Raw genomic sequence first — 15,609 nt, forward strand, 5'->3', positions numbered from 1 at the left:
AAACCGAACTCACTGCCATTGAGTCAGATCCAACTCATAACGACCCCTCCTTGTGTTTCCAAGGTGGTATCACTACTACAGAAGTAGATTGCCCAGTCTTCCTTCCGAGGAACAGCTGGTGGGTTTGAACTGCCAGCCTTCTGGTTAGCCGTCAAGTGCCTTAGGCACTACGCCAAGAGAGTGACCAGTAGGGCTTTTAAAATTATTTTATTGGAAAATAATGCAAACATTTAAGTAAGAATTAAGGACTTTGTTGTATCAAATTTTGACCTTACACTTCCCTTACTTGCTGTAAAATAAATCGAGGTCCTGTATTCCTTCCCTGGATCTCATTCCCCTTCTCTCCCCAGAAGTAACCATTTATCATGGGTTTAGCATTTAAATCATTCCTATTCCAATTTTCATATTTTTTCTATGTTTCTGAGGAGCGCTTGTGGTGCAGTTAAGGCATTCAGCTACTATCCAAAAGGTTGGTGATTTGAATCTTCCAGCTGCTCCGCTTTACTGGAGAAGGATAAGGCAGTCTGCTTCCATAAGGAAACCTTATGGACAGGTCTACTCTGTTGTATAGGGTCGCTATGAGTTAGAATTGATGACAGTGGATTTCTATGTTTCTGTATATAAATGGATGTTGTTTTGTAGATTCTTAAACTTTTAAGAATGGAAGCAAACTGTATGATATCAGTCTGGAATTTTCTCTCTTCAACTTTGTGTTTTTTATTGATCCAGGTTAATGTGTGTAATTCTACTTTTTTATGTTACATTTATTTACAGAATTGCATTGTCTAACTATACCAGTATCCATTCTCCTGTTAGTGCACAAATTATATGAGTTGATTCTTTAAAGCTGTTTTCAGTATTTAGTTGAAAAGGCAAGGATTATTTGAGTTTTATCGATGGAGTAATTGAGAGCAACTTCCTTTTGGAGGCAAGATAAGCATAGTAGTTAAAAACACGGATTCTGTTTGGATTTGAATCTCGACTTTACTGTACTGTTGACTAACTCTGTGATCTTAGGCAAGTTTCTTAATGTCTCTGGGTCACAGTTTCCTTCTCTGTAAAATGAGTGTAGAAGTTGTGTCTGACTCATGGATTTGCACAAAGGGCATGGGGTTGGCATTTTCTGACCTCTGACATCACAAGGGGGAGACAGAAGGATCAGCAGCAACAGCCCAAAGCTGATTCCTGTGAGGCAGAGTTCAGATATGCCATCGCCCTCCAATCTTTCTACCAGTTTTAACACCAGCCTTCCCTCCCATAGTACTCTTTACTTTTTCCCTAGGTTCAGTAATTCATTGTGGTGGCCACACAGAGCTCATGATTATGGGGTTTATTGGGGAAGTGTCATATTACAACTCAGGTTCAGGAACACTCAGGATACAGTTCTTCAATCAGGACAGCCTCCCCTTGGTCATTCCCATAGGAATGACTTTCTTTGGCCTTTGGCCTCTCAGCCTGCCTTCTGCCCTGCTTGGGCAAGTGTTAAAAAGCTGTTTTAGTTTTGCCAATAGGTGCATCCCACTCTGCCAGCAAGCCTCCTGCCAAAAGGCCCTCAGCTTTCTTGCTCTGTGGACCATCAGACCTGCCACTCTGTCTTGTGCTGGTCTCTTGGTTCTGCAGCCTCTGATGCTGCTTTTCTCTGGGTCCAAGGATGTGATCCACTCCGTCTCTCCTCTGTCTTGATGGTAGTAAGATTCCCCTTTTCTACCTCTGGGATGGCTCATTTTACAAGCCTAGCAAGATGGCAAAACTGACCAATCCACCTGCTAGGGTTCTATACACCTTAATTTCTATGCCCTCCCCCAAGAGTGCCATGTACCTTATTTACATTATTAGTAAGCTGTCCAATCCTCTTGGTGGGCCAAAAGCACCTTACATTTGCGTAGTTCCACCTGGTCATCTGTTGGGAGTCACAGACACCATGGCTAGAAGAGCCATATTAATTCACTTCAGCACAGGATTGTTGTGAGGATTAGTTGAGATTAATTCATGTAAAATGTTTACCACAGTACCTGGCACATACAATTATTCAATAAATATTTTAACTATTTAATTTTTTTTTTAACAAGGGCTCATGAGGGATCATGCTGCAATTTACTTTTACTTAATATATCTGTATGTATAGATCTGTCTCAGTCTTTTAAATTCTATGTTATTTTATAAGATACATGATTCAGTTTCTGGGTCAATCCTACTTCAGAATTTATTTAACCCATCATTGAATTTTTTCAAAGGGCTTTTATGTATATTCCCAGTAAAATATTTTTATATTCTATACTGAGCTCTGGTAGCATAGTGCCTAAGGCACTTGACTGCTAACCAGAAGGCTGGCGGTTCAAACCCACCAGCCACTCCTCGGAAGGAAGGTTGGGCAATCCTACTTCTGTAGTGATACTGCCTCGGAAACCCAAGGAAGGGTCGCTATGAGTCGGGAGCCGACTCGATAAATAACAACAACAAACTGCCTCAGGAGATTTCTTTAAACTCCTGAGTGCGTTTAAACTCTTCAGTGCATAAAGGATGTCATTAGTCCCAGTTTCCCTAAAGTGGAAAGTTAAAGAAAAATCAAAACAATGGAGACAACCCATGTGGCAATAAAAATCACTGCTTCCCATTGACGACACAGCAGTGTTTTTATTTGCTACTAACAGAGACTGTTTTTGTAGCCCAAGTACCCAGTCCCTTATCCTGCTCTTCAAAACCCGTATGTATTTTGGTATCAATCACAGAGAACCTATCCTGAAACCCACTGCCCCATTAAGCAAAGTTTGAAAAGCTGATGTTGTTACGACCTTTCTGTTCCTCGCTTTCTTGACTTTTTCCTGCAATTTACTCCTGACCCCTCACTTCCACTGCCTTTTCTTGTCTTTGTATCTCCTGCAGTCATCTCTCCCCTTTTACATCCTCTCTGTTATTTCCAGTTTTTAAGTTGGGGATTAAAGCTTTATGTGACTTTATCTTTCTTCCCCCAGATTAACAAGATCAAGTTACATTTTACATTGATAGGCAGGTTGGGTTTGATAGGCAGACGTGCTCATAATCCTCCCAACTGTTCTTCCTGACAGTTCCAGTTCCACCCCTTTGGATCATACAGAGCAAGTCTTAATTCTCTGATAGCCAGGCAGAAACGGAATTCTCCAAACTAAACATACCCAGCTATGTGCAGTTACGCTGCACATAACATCATATAGATATTTAGCCTTTAAAAAATTACAGAAAACAGTAACCCACACAAATTTACCTTCCTTTGTTTTATTTTCAGATTTAATCCAGGTAGCTTTTTTCACCTGTTCATTTGACCTGGCAATTAAAGGCATTCAGTCCCCTTGGTGTGATGTTTTTGACATAGATGATGCAAAGGTAGGTATTTTACAGTGTCTCTGCTTTTTCACATGATTTTTTTTTTTTTATAACTTGAAACAAGAAAAGTAAGGAACATTAACTGTTTTGTGACTAATTTGTAATTTGCCTTATGTAAAGAGAGATGAATTACTCAGATAGGTCCCACCTAACTTGTAAACTGGGTTCATAAACTCTGGACAACATTTTTTTTCATGGTGATTATATTTCTAAGTCTAACCTGGTTAAAAACCTATTTGACCCATCATCAAATTTTATTGCTAGAAGGGACTGTGGAACTAACATAATCCAGATTCTTTTTATAGGAAACCAAAGTTCAGATAGGAGGATAAATGATTTTTCCAAAAGCCTATTTACTTTATAACAGTCTTCAGAAGAAATTGAGTTCTGCATTCCACCCGATGATGACAGTAATTCATCCGCAGTTTCTGTCTCCACACTTCAGATTCCTTTTTTCTCCTCAGTCCTATTGTTCCCTTGCAGACATTTAGATTCTTGAAAAAGAAAAGCAGGTAGGGCCTCTGAAAAGTCAGTTTTGGGGTTTCAGGAACCAGAGAGGTGGGTTCAAAGAATGTTCATTGTTTTCTTAAGCATTGTGGGTAGCAGCACTGGACAGCATTCTGGTGGATTTGCCCTGCGGGTCATTCAGGAATCAGACTTCTGAAATTATACTCATCACTTGCACACACATAAATCAGTGTTCCTTATGAAAATGAATTATTAACCTCAAAATTTACTCCCAGATTTTGAAAAGAAGTGTACTATTTCCATGATTTTAAAAACAGGCTTTTAAACAGAGAGCTAATGTGTATTTGAAGGTAAGTAAGTGATTTATTTTGTTACTTAGACTTAAGTGACCAACAATCAGGTCAAAGATGGTAACATGATGGTTCTTGGTGTTGTGTCAGGGTAGGAGTGGGGGTCAGAGGTGAGTTGAGAAAAGAAGAAAAGGGCCCCAATGCATTGATGCTGTAGATGCCATACACCCGTAGTTAGTAAATGTGTTGTATTTCCCTTCTCTGTACTGATTCACTTCCTGATGATTGCTATTTTCCTCTGTCTCAAGTGCTCAGTTGTTGTTGTGTTGTTGTGTGCCATAGAGTCGGCCCCGACTCATAGCGACCCTTCCTTGGGTTTCCGAGGCAGTATCACTACGGAAGTAGGATTGCCCAACCTTCCTTCCGAGGAGTAGCTGGTGGGTTTGAACCGCCAGCCATCTGGTTAGCAGGCAAGTGACTTAGCCACTATGCTACCAGAGCTCCCCAAGTGCTCAGTACCCTACTCATTTCCTCTAATTATCTGTAATTTACTGTAACTTCAGAAACTTTCTGGTATACACTGTACTTAGGATGGCTGTATCTTCATCTTCCAAAGTGAGATAATGAAAGGGGCAGTACTAATAATTACGCCTGACCTGTGAGGTGTAAACTGAAGCTTAAGATCATCAAACACAGACATCAAAGTTGCCTCACTTCCCTTTCCTCACCATCTAGATTCCCTTCCTTTTTTTTTCCTTCTATTGAAAAAACTGATAAACACAGTTGAAATGATTTTCACTATTGTGCACATAACTGATGAGTATTCTGTAAGAGGGAAATCTACATTTTAATGCATAACTTCTACCCCTAAGTGACTCTAGTTGGTGGACTATTCTGCCTACCCTTTTCTGTTCTAAAGGTTGACATCCCCTGATTTAAGTGCTGAATAGGTTCCCTACAGTGAAAATACACATCTCCGGTCACAACCACCCTCTGCTTATTGATTCTCCGTCACCTACTTTTACTTCCCTCTTCCCCTTGTTTGAATCCCTCACCTTTCATTTTATACTTGCCTTTTGTGTGGCTTTGCTTTCTCAGCTGGAAGGTGTTTTGATATACTGCAAAAACCCTGGAAGTCAAGACCTGGGTTCAGGTAACACTGTGCCTTGCTTTCCACATCTCTTAGACTACATTAGATGACTAAGGAATACCCGTGGTGCTCTAAGGTTCTTTCTTCCTTTTCTTTTTTGGATTACTCTTTCATCTCATTACTGCTAATGAATTCCTTCTCTCTCTTTTGTTTTCCCTCAACTTGTTTTGAAAATTTCAAACTGGCAGATTTAGATTGCTCGTAACTTGAATATCTTCCAGCCTTAAGATTCTTCTGTGAGTTGTTCAGATGCTAACTCTCCAATAGCATTCAGCAATTGTTGTTGTTGTTATGTGCCACGGAGTCAGACCTGGCTTACAGCGACCCCTCCTTGGGTACGAGGTGGTATCACTACGGAAATAAATTGCCCAACCTTCCTTCCAAGGAGTGCCTGGTGGGTTTGAACCACCAGCCTCTGGTTAGCAGTCAAGTACCTTAGACACTACGCTACCAGAGCTCCTAAAAAGAGACAGCCCAGCTACCTGGCAGGAGTGACTGGAACCACCAGCCTTGGGTGTGGCAGGTGACTGCCTGAGGCCTGAGGCCATCCCCTAGGGCCCATTCAGCAGTAGGCTCAAGGAATCCTCACAGATTTCGGGAGCTCTTTTTTGTGTAATTCCCTCCTCTCTGACACTCTGCCCTGTTAATTCTAGTCCCTAAAGCCTTTCCAAACTGATCTGTGACTCCTCAACTCAGCAGGACTGCTGTGCTGTTCAGGGTATCCCTTTCCCTGTGCCACTGCTTGAAATTGCTTCTAGGCAGGAGGCTGGGCAGTTGCTAGGCTCACTTTTTTCCTTTCTCCCAGTGCTCGCAGTTCATGGCTAATTATCCAGTGCTAAGAACGTGTGTTTTATAGAGTTTGTCCAGTTTTCTTTATGGCAGAAGGGCATGGAGTAATCCAGTGCTCCATCATGGCAGGTGATACATTCTTTTATTGTACTGCTGAATTTTATAATGTTTTATTTCAGATTCATTGAATTATGTGTTTAATGAGCTCAGTTTATGTGGCTCTCATTTGTGGATGGTATACTACTGACCCTAAACCTATTCCTCTTCTTTGTGGGGCTTAGAAATGTAATAAGGACTATGGTAGCATAGTGCCTAAGGCATTTGACTGCTAACCAGAAGGCTGGAGGTTCAAACCCACCAGCCACTCCTCGGAAGGAAGATGGGGCATCTACTTTTGTAGTGATACTGCCTTGGAAACTCAAGGAGGGGTTGCTATGAGTTGGGCTGACTTGATGGCACATAACAACAACAACAACCATAACAGGGTCACAATTAGCATTTAGTGGGTGAAGGCACCCGTGAAGCTCTGGTCTGTGATTTCTCCCCTCATCTCTTTTCTTTGTGCTTCCTTTGTCCAGTTTTGGTAACAGGATTTTATTGGTCTCTTAAAATGAGTTGAGAAGCTTTCCACCTTTTGTTGTGCCCTGGAATAGTTTAAATATGTACCAGGGACAGATTTTTGACAGTTGGTAGAACTCATGCTTAAAACCAAGTCTCTTTTAGGTAGACCTGCAACTCTATGGTTATTTATATATTTAAATTTTTCTGAGTCAGTTTGGGTAACTTATTTTCCTAGCAAAATCATCCATTTCATTTATATTTTAAAGTTTTTCTAATATAACTTTTTAATAGTGTGCATGTGTGATTTTTGTTAAGTCTCTCGGCATTCTTTTTTTTTTTTTTTCTGATACTACTTATTTTCTCTTGATTCTTGAATAGATTAGGCAGACTCTGGTTTTTTAAAACTCTTAAAAACTTTTAAAATGTGTTTATTGTCCCTTTTGCTAACTTCTTGTTTTAATTGTGTCTAAAATAGGTCTTCAGTCTTGTTTTTAGTGTGTGTGTGTGTGTATATATGTGTATATATGTATATACATACACACACACACACACACACATAGCATTGTCCCACTCCAGTTCTTCAACTTACTGTGACTTGCACTTAGGGTCTATAGGGACTCCTTGAAGAAGAAGGAACTATTGTACAGTCTTCTCCTTTACCTCTTTTGAGTTGAGGTTTTAGTCCTTAGTTTTGGTGTCTATCTGATCAAATGATACATGAATACAAAGTTCAGCATTCAGATAAGGCTACCTTAATAATCACCACTCCAGTACCAGACCCTTCTGCAGAGGTTAGCCAGTGCTGTCCCTTTTACATTTACCTTTCAAACTGTTTCCTGTGCTTTTACTTAGCATCTATAGAATTCTTAGAAATATAAGGGATGTAAGTGTATTTGTGTATGTGTTTTGGTCATAAATGGTATCCTACTGTATTTACTGTTCTTAACCTGCCTTTTTCACTCAGCATTGTGTCATCTTTCCATTTCATTACATGTAGATCTACATTATAGAACTTTCTAGTAATTGTATAGTATTTGCGTGATAGAGTTAACGAGCTCGGTTGCTAACTACAAGGTTGGGGATGTAAGTCTACCCAGACATGCCATGGAAAATACTCCTGGTGATCTGCTTCTGAAAAATCAACCCTGGAAACCCTGTGGAGTGCAGCTGTATTCTGACATAAGGGGGGCTGCCAGGCATTGGAGTCAACTTGACAGCACCTGGTTTTTAGTATTCCCTACTATTTGCATACCATATTTTATTTAGCCATCTACCTAATGATGGAATTTTAACAGAATTTTTCTTTCTTGGTTCCTATCAGGACTGCTAAGGAGCCCTGGTGGTTAAGCACTTGGCTGCTAACTGAAAGGTCAGCAGTTCAAAACCACCAGCTGCTCCATGGGACAAAGATGTGGCATTCTGCTTCTGTAAAGTTTCATAGCCTTGTAAGTCATAGGGGGCCGTCCTACTCGGTCCTATAAGGTTACTATGATTAGTAATTGATTTGACAGCAGTAGGTTTGTGCTGCTTTAAGACATTCTGGTGCATTCTCCCTGTGTTTCTCTGTTTATTACTTCATGAGATAGGAAATTTAATGGCCATACAGTATATATGTGTTTTCATGGATTTTGCCAATTTGCCCTTTAGAAAGTTCCTTTCACTAATAGCTAATTTCCCATATCCTTAGTGTACTTTTAATACTTTTTTTGTCAAACTGATAAAATACCAAAGTAACTTATTTTCTATCTGGTTTCTGTCTTCCTAAAATTCTTAAAAATTCCCGATCCATGGTTGGCATCTTTCTTGTGCTGTAGTGGATATCCTTCTGAATATATCTTTTTTTTTAAAAAAAAATTTCTAAGATATCTTTGCTATCACCTTAATAGACTTCAGAAGAAAGGGGAGATGAGTTATGTCCTTAATCCCCTATCTGAACTGTCATGGGTGCTGGATTATAGTTGAGAGTATTTACTAATTTGTTTTGCACATTAGCCTCTACATACCCATGATTCAGATTTCTGACTCACATATATCTCTACATGTCAAGGATCTTTGGGGTCAACTCTTACATGCTTGAAATGGTGTACATAAAATCTGTAAATGTTGAGATTTGACTATACCTTGGCAGAATGGTATTAAATGATGTTACCTTTTCAGAGATAATTTTTAAATCTGGAAATCTGTTACATTACTCAAAATGTGTAGGAAATGATTTTTGAAATTCTCATTTTCAGGTGCTAGAGTATTTAAATGATCTGAAACAATACTGGAAAAGAGGGTATGGTTATGCTATTAATAGCCGATCCAGCTGTGTCCTGTTTGAGGATATCTTTCAGCACTTGGACAAAGCGGTTGAACAGAAACAAAGGTAAAAGTTAGAAGAATTTGTAGTATGTTCTGAATGCCCACTTAGGCTTCTAAAAAAATATGTGTAATGAGTAGTTCTTAGTGTTTTGATATATTTTAATATAATATTTGACATTGAAGAATTATGTAACATATATGTAAGTGATAAAGCTTACAAACTCTCCACTCAGTCTAAGAACTAGAACATTACTAATAAATTTCATGCATTTATTTATTTACGTGTTTGTAAAAATGGTGGGTAGAGGCATCTGACGTCTCTAACTTCACAAGGGGAACAGAGAATCACTGTAATTATCAGCCCACTGCCTATTCCCGTGAGGGGGAGGTTAGGTGTACCTCCTCTCTCCAACCTTTTTATCAGTTCTGATGCCAGCTGTCCTTTTCTCAGCACTCTCTACTCTTCTGCTGGGTTCAATAATTCATTGGAATGGCCACAGAGAACTCACAGACTAGCCATGTTCACAGCTGTGGGGTTTATTTGAGAAGTAATAGGTTATAATTCAGGATCAGAAACAACTCAGGATACAGTTCTTCAATCAGGACAGCATCTTCTCAGCTGTGCCACAAGCAGTACTTTTCTGGCCCTTGGCGCTATGGGCCTCTTAGGTCAGCCTGGCCTCTTCCCTGCCTGGGCAACTGTTACAAAGCGCTTTATTCTGCCATTAAGCATCTGGAGACACTGGTAAACCTCCATCAGTAAGCCTTGGCCCGAGGCCAGTAAGCCTTGGCCCAAGGGGCTCAGCTCTCTCATTCCATGGATTGGTGAGCCAAGCTCTGTCAAGTGCCCTTCGGCATCCCTCTCCACCAGCCAGCCTCCTGCCTGAAAGCTCTCAGGTCTCTTGCTCCATCGACCATCATGTACCATCTCCTGGTAGCCTCCTGCTTCTGCCTCTGCTGTGGCCATTTTTCTGCTGCTGCTTCTCACCATCTCTGGTGTTAGAGCTGTTTGTCTTCTGGGTCTAGGAGGTGCCTGACATGGGAACCCCAGGTTCAAAGGGCATAACTCTGGTCCTGTCTTTCCTTGGTGATAGTCGCATTCCCCCTTTGTGCCTTGGTGATGGCTCATTGTAAGCCATCATTGGCAAAACTGACTAATCCCCTTATTAGAGTTCCACATACCTTATTTGCACGGTCCCACCCCCACAAGGGTGTACCTTCATTTGCATTATTAGCAAGTGGTGTAATACCCTTGGTGGGCCACAAGCACCTTATTTATGTGCATAGTCCTTCCTACCCAGTCATTTGGTGGCAGTTAAGACCATGACTAGAAGGGTCAGGTAGTAGTGATCTGTAGCATTACAGCGTTCCTCATCTGTTCTATTCTCATGCCTCTTGCCCCTCTACACCTTCTATCCCGAGTAACTACTATTCTGAATTTTGTGTTTATCTTTCCCTTACCTCTTTAAAAATAACTTCTATCATGAATGTACATGTACCTAGACAATGTATAGTTTTATTTGGAGTCATACTGTTTGCTGCCTTTTGAGGCTTGCCTTTTAGCCTCAACATCATGTTTATGATGCTTATCTTATTGTTGCATATAGCTGTAGTTTATTCATTTTCACTTTAATATAGTATCAATAGAGTACATGTACCACAATTCATACCATCTACTCTTAACAATGGAGTCCTTGGGTGGTGCAGTTAGCGTGGTCAGCTGCTACCAAAAGGTTGGAGATCTTGGTCTACCCAGAGGTAGCGAGGAAGAAAGGCCTGGCAATATCCTTCTAGAATATCAGACACTGAAACCTCTGTGGCATAGTTCCCTTCTGACACACGTGATGTTGCCATGGGCTGGAATCGACTACATAGCGCTGGTTCTTTTGTGTTTTTTTTTTGACTCTTATTAATGGAAATTTAGTGTAGTTTGTAATAGCAAAAATATTACAAATAGTGTAATTTGAACTTTCTTATACATAGTTCCTGGTGTGGATGTGTAAATTTTTTTAATTTTAGAGAGTTTCCTCATAAGAAAGATGTTACTTTGATACTTTTCAAGTTTTTGCTTTTAAACTTTCCATTATTTGAAACTTTGATAGACTCTAAACCTCCATTTTATTTGACAGTTAGGCCTCCATGAAGTCTTGTACATTTATAATCAGAGACAAAAATCATGCTATAAAGATGTAGACAGAAACTAGTGGTAATGTATTCTATTATGTTTCCAATGCTAAGTTGTTTAGAGAGAAATTTCTTGATTTATGGATATGACTCTAGTTTGTGCAGTTTTTTCAGTCTGATGGAAGTTAGGGAAGAAAAATTAGACTGAGTATTTAGTTTCTGCGACCAAAAGCTTTGTTTGTTTTTCGGTCAAGGTAAGTACCTTCTTTGAGACAGGAGTTAACTTTTTTCCTACTTGGCTTTATAAACGGTTTATAACCTTTGGACTTCATGAGAAAGCAAATTTTTACTATTTGTTCATCATTCACCCCATTGAAGTTATAATAACTTAAAATTGTGTCAGAAAAATTCTTATTTAAATAACATTTACAAGATTTGCTATCATAATATGATCTCAGATTTAAAGCTTATGTAAGAAGCTTTTCATTAATGCAACAATAATGCACTGCTGTCGAGTTGGATCTGACTCATAGTGACTCCTCCTTGGGTTTCCAGGGCAGTATCACTACAGAAGTAGATTGCCCAACCTCCTGAGGAGTGGCTGGTGGGTTTGAACCACTAGCCTCTTGGTTAGCAGTCAAATGCCTTAGAAGCTTATCATTAGTATATTAAAAATAACTGAGTATTCTGTACACTGAAAGCTATAAAACATTGCAGAAAGAAATTAATGGTGACCCATATAAATTGAGAGATGTACCAACTTTATGGATTGGAAGACCCAAGTTAATCTGCGTTTCTCTGTATTTGCCTTTTTGGCCATTTCATGTAAACGGAATCATACAAATACGTGGAGTTTTGTTTCTTTTTTTACTATTTTCTTTGACTTAGCATAATGTTTTCAAGGTTCATCCACGTTGTAACACATTATCAGCACTTTGTTCCTTTTCATTGCTAAATAATTTTCCATTAAATACCACATTTTGTTTATTCATACATGAATTGATGAATATTTGGGTTATTTATTCTTTTTAATTGCCCTGAGTATGCTTTTGTTAACATTCGTAAGCAATTTTTTCGTAACCATATATTTTCATTTTACTTGAGTATATGCCTAGGAGTGGAATTACTGGGGTGGGAATAGGTCATTAATTTTGGCTGTTAATGATTGTTGTTGTTGTTGTTAGGTGCTGTCAGGTTTGTTCCAACTCATAAGTGACCCTGTGTACAACAGCATGAAACACTGCCTAGTCCTGTGCTATCCTCATAATGGTTGCTATGTTGGAGCCCATCACTGCAGCCACTGTGTCAATCCATTTTGTTGAGGGTCTTCCCCTTTCCCATACACCCTCTGCTCTGTTAAGCATGATGTCCTTGTCTAAGAATTGGTCTCTCTTGATAACAGGTCCAGAGGACCTAAGAAGTCTCGCCGTCCTCACTTCTAAGGAGTGTTCTGGCTGTACATCTTCTAAGACATTTTTCTGGCAGTCCACAGTATATTCTTCACCAACATCATAATTCAAATGCATCAGTTCTTCTTCGATCTTCTTTATTCATTGTCCAGCTTTTGCATGCATATGAGGCAATCGAAAAGACAGTGGCTTGGATCAGCTACACCTTAGTTCTCAACATGTTGTCTTTGCTTTTTAGCATTTTAGAAAGATCTTTTGCAGCAGATTTGCCCAGTATAGTACATCATTTGATTTCTTGACCACTGCTTCCATGGACATTGATTGTAGGTCTAAGTAAAATTAAATCCTTGACAACTTGAATATTTTTTTCCATTTATCTTGATGTTGCTTGTTGATCCAGTTGTGAGGAATTTGTTGTTTTATTTTTAAGCAGCTTTATTGAGGTATAATTTATATAACATAACAGTCACCCATTTTAAGTTTCCAGTTCAAAGATTTTTAGTAAATGTATAATGTAAATGTATAAAGTTATGCAACCATCACCCCAATTCAGCCTTTGAACATTTCCATCACTTCAAGAAGATCCCTAGTGCCCATTATCAGTCATTGCCCATTTCCACTCCCAGCTGCATCTAACCATTAATCAACTTTCTATCTCTATAGATTTGCCTTTTCTGGATGTTTCATAGAAATGGAATCTTACAAAATGTAGTCTTTTGTGTCTGGTTTCTTTCATGTAGGATAATGTTTTCAAGGTTCATCTATGTTGCATGTTTCAGTACTTTATTCCTTTCCGTTTTTTTTATTATTTCTAGTATTGCGTTACATGGACAAGGAAACCTGGTGGTGCAGTGGTTAAGCACTAGACTGCTAACCCAAAAGTTTTGGTTTAAACCCACCAGTCTCTCTGCAGGAGAAAAGACCTGGAGACCTACTCCAGTGAAGATTGCAGTCTAGAAAGCCCAATGAGTCAGTGTCCTAAGTTAAAGTTGGCTTGTTTATAGTCATCCAGATCATGTATGTAGGAGCTCTGGTGGCATTGTGCCTAAGGCATATGACTGCTAACCAGAAGGCTGGTGGTTCAAATCCACCAGCCACTCCTTGGAAGGAAGACTGGGCAATCTATTTCCATAGAGATATTGCCTTGGAAACCCTAGGAGGGGTCGCTATGAGTCAGATCCGACTCCACAGCAGTGAGTTTGGCTTTTTGTTTTAGATCATGTATATATTGAGAGGTTTTGTTTTGTGTTATCTTAAAATGAAATTGCAGTTTTTAGCTTGTTTTTTTATAATTTACTTGCTTCACCCAAAAGTGAAGTACAGAGGGAAGAATGCAACTAATTGCATGCTCCGTTATGCTAGATGGTAGCTGGTTGGGTTTTATATACTTAGAAGCTAATGAGATTAATTTTTACACATGACTTGTGGAAGCAGCTAAAGTATTATAGAAGCAATGTGATAGGCAGATGCTTGGATTTGGCTTGAATCCTGGTTCTGCTTTTTTGATACTGCACATTCCTCACTTCTGAAAAGGGGAATGCCTCTCTCTCCTGACTCACGGGGTTGTGACTGTCAAATGAAATGTCTGTGAAAGCACTTAGTATAATGTGCTATAGAAATATGGTATTGCTATTGTATACATGATTTTGGTCAAAATGTCCTTCTTTCTCAGACATTAACACATCTTCCCCCTTCCTCATCAATTGTTCAATAAAATAAAATAATAAAAACAAGTACTTCCTAGGACTTACTCTCTTAAAATTTTCATGGCCTTGAGCTCATTTATTAACAAACTATTTTTTTTTTTTATTTATTAGGATTTGGGTGAAGATTTACAGAGTAAATTCACTTTTCATACAGCTATTAACAAACTAATTTTTTTTTAATCAGCAAGATGGAGAAAACCTGTACTCCTTTTTTTTTCTTTTTCTTCCCAGACCCACCAGCATTGTATGAGGGTTCCAGTCTCTCTACATTCTCGTCAGTACTTGATATTTTCTAGTTTTTTTGAACTTTGCTGTTAGTGCTGGGGTGGGATGATACCTCATTTTTTGTGTGTGTGCTTTAGGTGCAGGTTTACAGAGCAGAGTTTGTTTTATATTCAACATTTTGTGTACATCATTTAGTTTCATTCCCCATTTACCATCTCCAACCCTAACCCCCTAACTCGGTCTCCTCCTCTCCCTGCCCAGTAAGTACCTCCCCCCCCCGCCGGGTGCCCCTCATAGTTATGCACTCCTGTGTGTCCTGCATTTCCTCCATGCGAATGTTGCTCCTCTGGTGCCCAGTGGTTAATTGCTCCAAGGGATGCATCCCCACAGAGTATGTGGGTGCATCACCCTGGATTGAATGGTCTGCATATACATCTTGTTCACTATTGGGCTGAGAGCCAGCCCCTGGGAGTGAGTTTTATTCCAGGCCCAAGATGTATCCCAGGGCCATTGTATTGAAGGTCTCACCTGACTCCATCCAACCAGTAATTCTGGTCATTATTGAGTTTTTGGATTTTGTTCCATGTTTTTCTTCCCACTCTATCCAGGATCTCCAAATATGATCCTTTCCTAAGTGGTTGGCATTGGTAGCCGGGCACCATCTAGTTCTTCTGGTCTCGAGGGCCATCGTGTCCTAGGGCTGATTGCTTCCAAATGCCCCCTTCTTTTTTTTTTTTGCACTCTTCACTTCTGACAATAGGAGACCATTAAATGCATCTTAGATGGCTGCTTGAAAGCTTTTAAGACCCCAGTCGCTACTCATCAGTGTAGGATAAGAAACAAGGCTTTTATGTATTTTGTTGTGCCAATTGAGTCTGGTGTCCCCCAGTACTATGGTCCTGAGAAGGTAGATCCATTGGATCTCACTCCCATAGTGTCTGGGTGTCTGGGAGGAATTACTCTGTGTCTGTCTTCTATTTGTTTCTGTAAGGATTGCAGGTATTTTGTATCACTGGTGTCTGTGCAAGATTAGCCTGTGCTGAATCTATCCTTGGTCTAGAATATATTTCTGTTCACTGACCCCTGTCTGATCCTCTCAGGTGTTTATGTGTTTATCTGTAGCCTGGTGTGATAGTTGAAGATGTGTCAACTTGGCTGGACTCCAGTTGTGAGTGGTGGTTCCCATGATGGATCACATGACTGCGTTCTAAGCGGCCGGTCGG

At 39.7% G+C, this 15,609-nt stretch overlaps 1 protein-coding gene across 1 annotated transcript in view; it reads left to right on the plus strand.

Annotated features, from left to right (window-relative positions):
* Nucleotides 1-15,609, plus strand: part of MINPP1 (multiple inositol-polyphosphate phosphatase 1) — a 68,206-nt gene that overhangs the window by 7,045 nt on the left and 45,552 nt on the right. The window contains exons 3-4 of the mRNA XM_007944028.2: nucleotides 3,263-3,360; nucleotides 8,853-8,986. Of these exons, the coding sequence (XP_007942219.2) occupies nucleotides 3,263-3,360; nucleotides 8,853-8,986 (232 nt within the window). The remainder of the gene's footprint in view (nucleotides 1-3,262; nucleotides 3,361-8,852; nucleotides 8,987-15,609) is intronic.

This window comes from Orycteropus afer, unplaced genomic scaffold, assembly GCF_000298275.1.
Source record: "Orycteropus afer afer isolate SDZICR_OR568_19922 unplaced genomic scaffold, OryAfe1.0 scaffold00118, whole genome shotgun sequence".
NCBI classification, from domain to species: Eukaryota; Metazoa; Chordata; class Mammalia; order Tubulidentata; family Orycteropodidae; genus Orycteropus; species Orycteropus afer.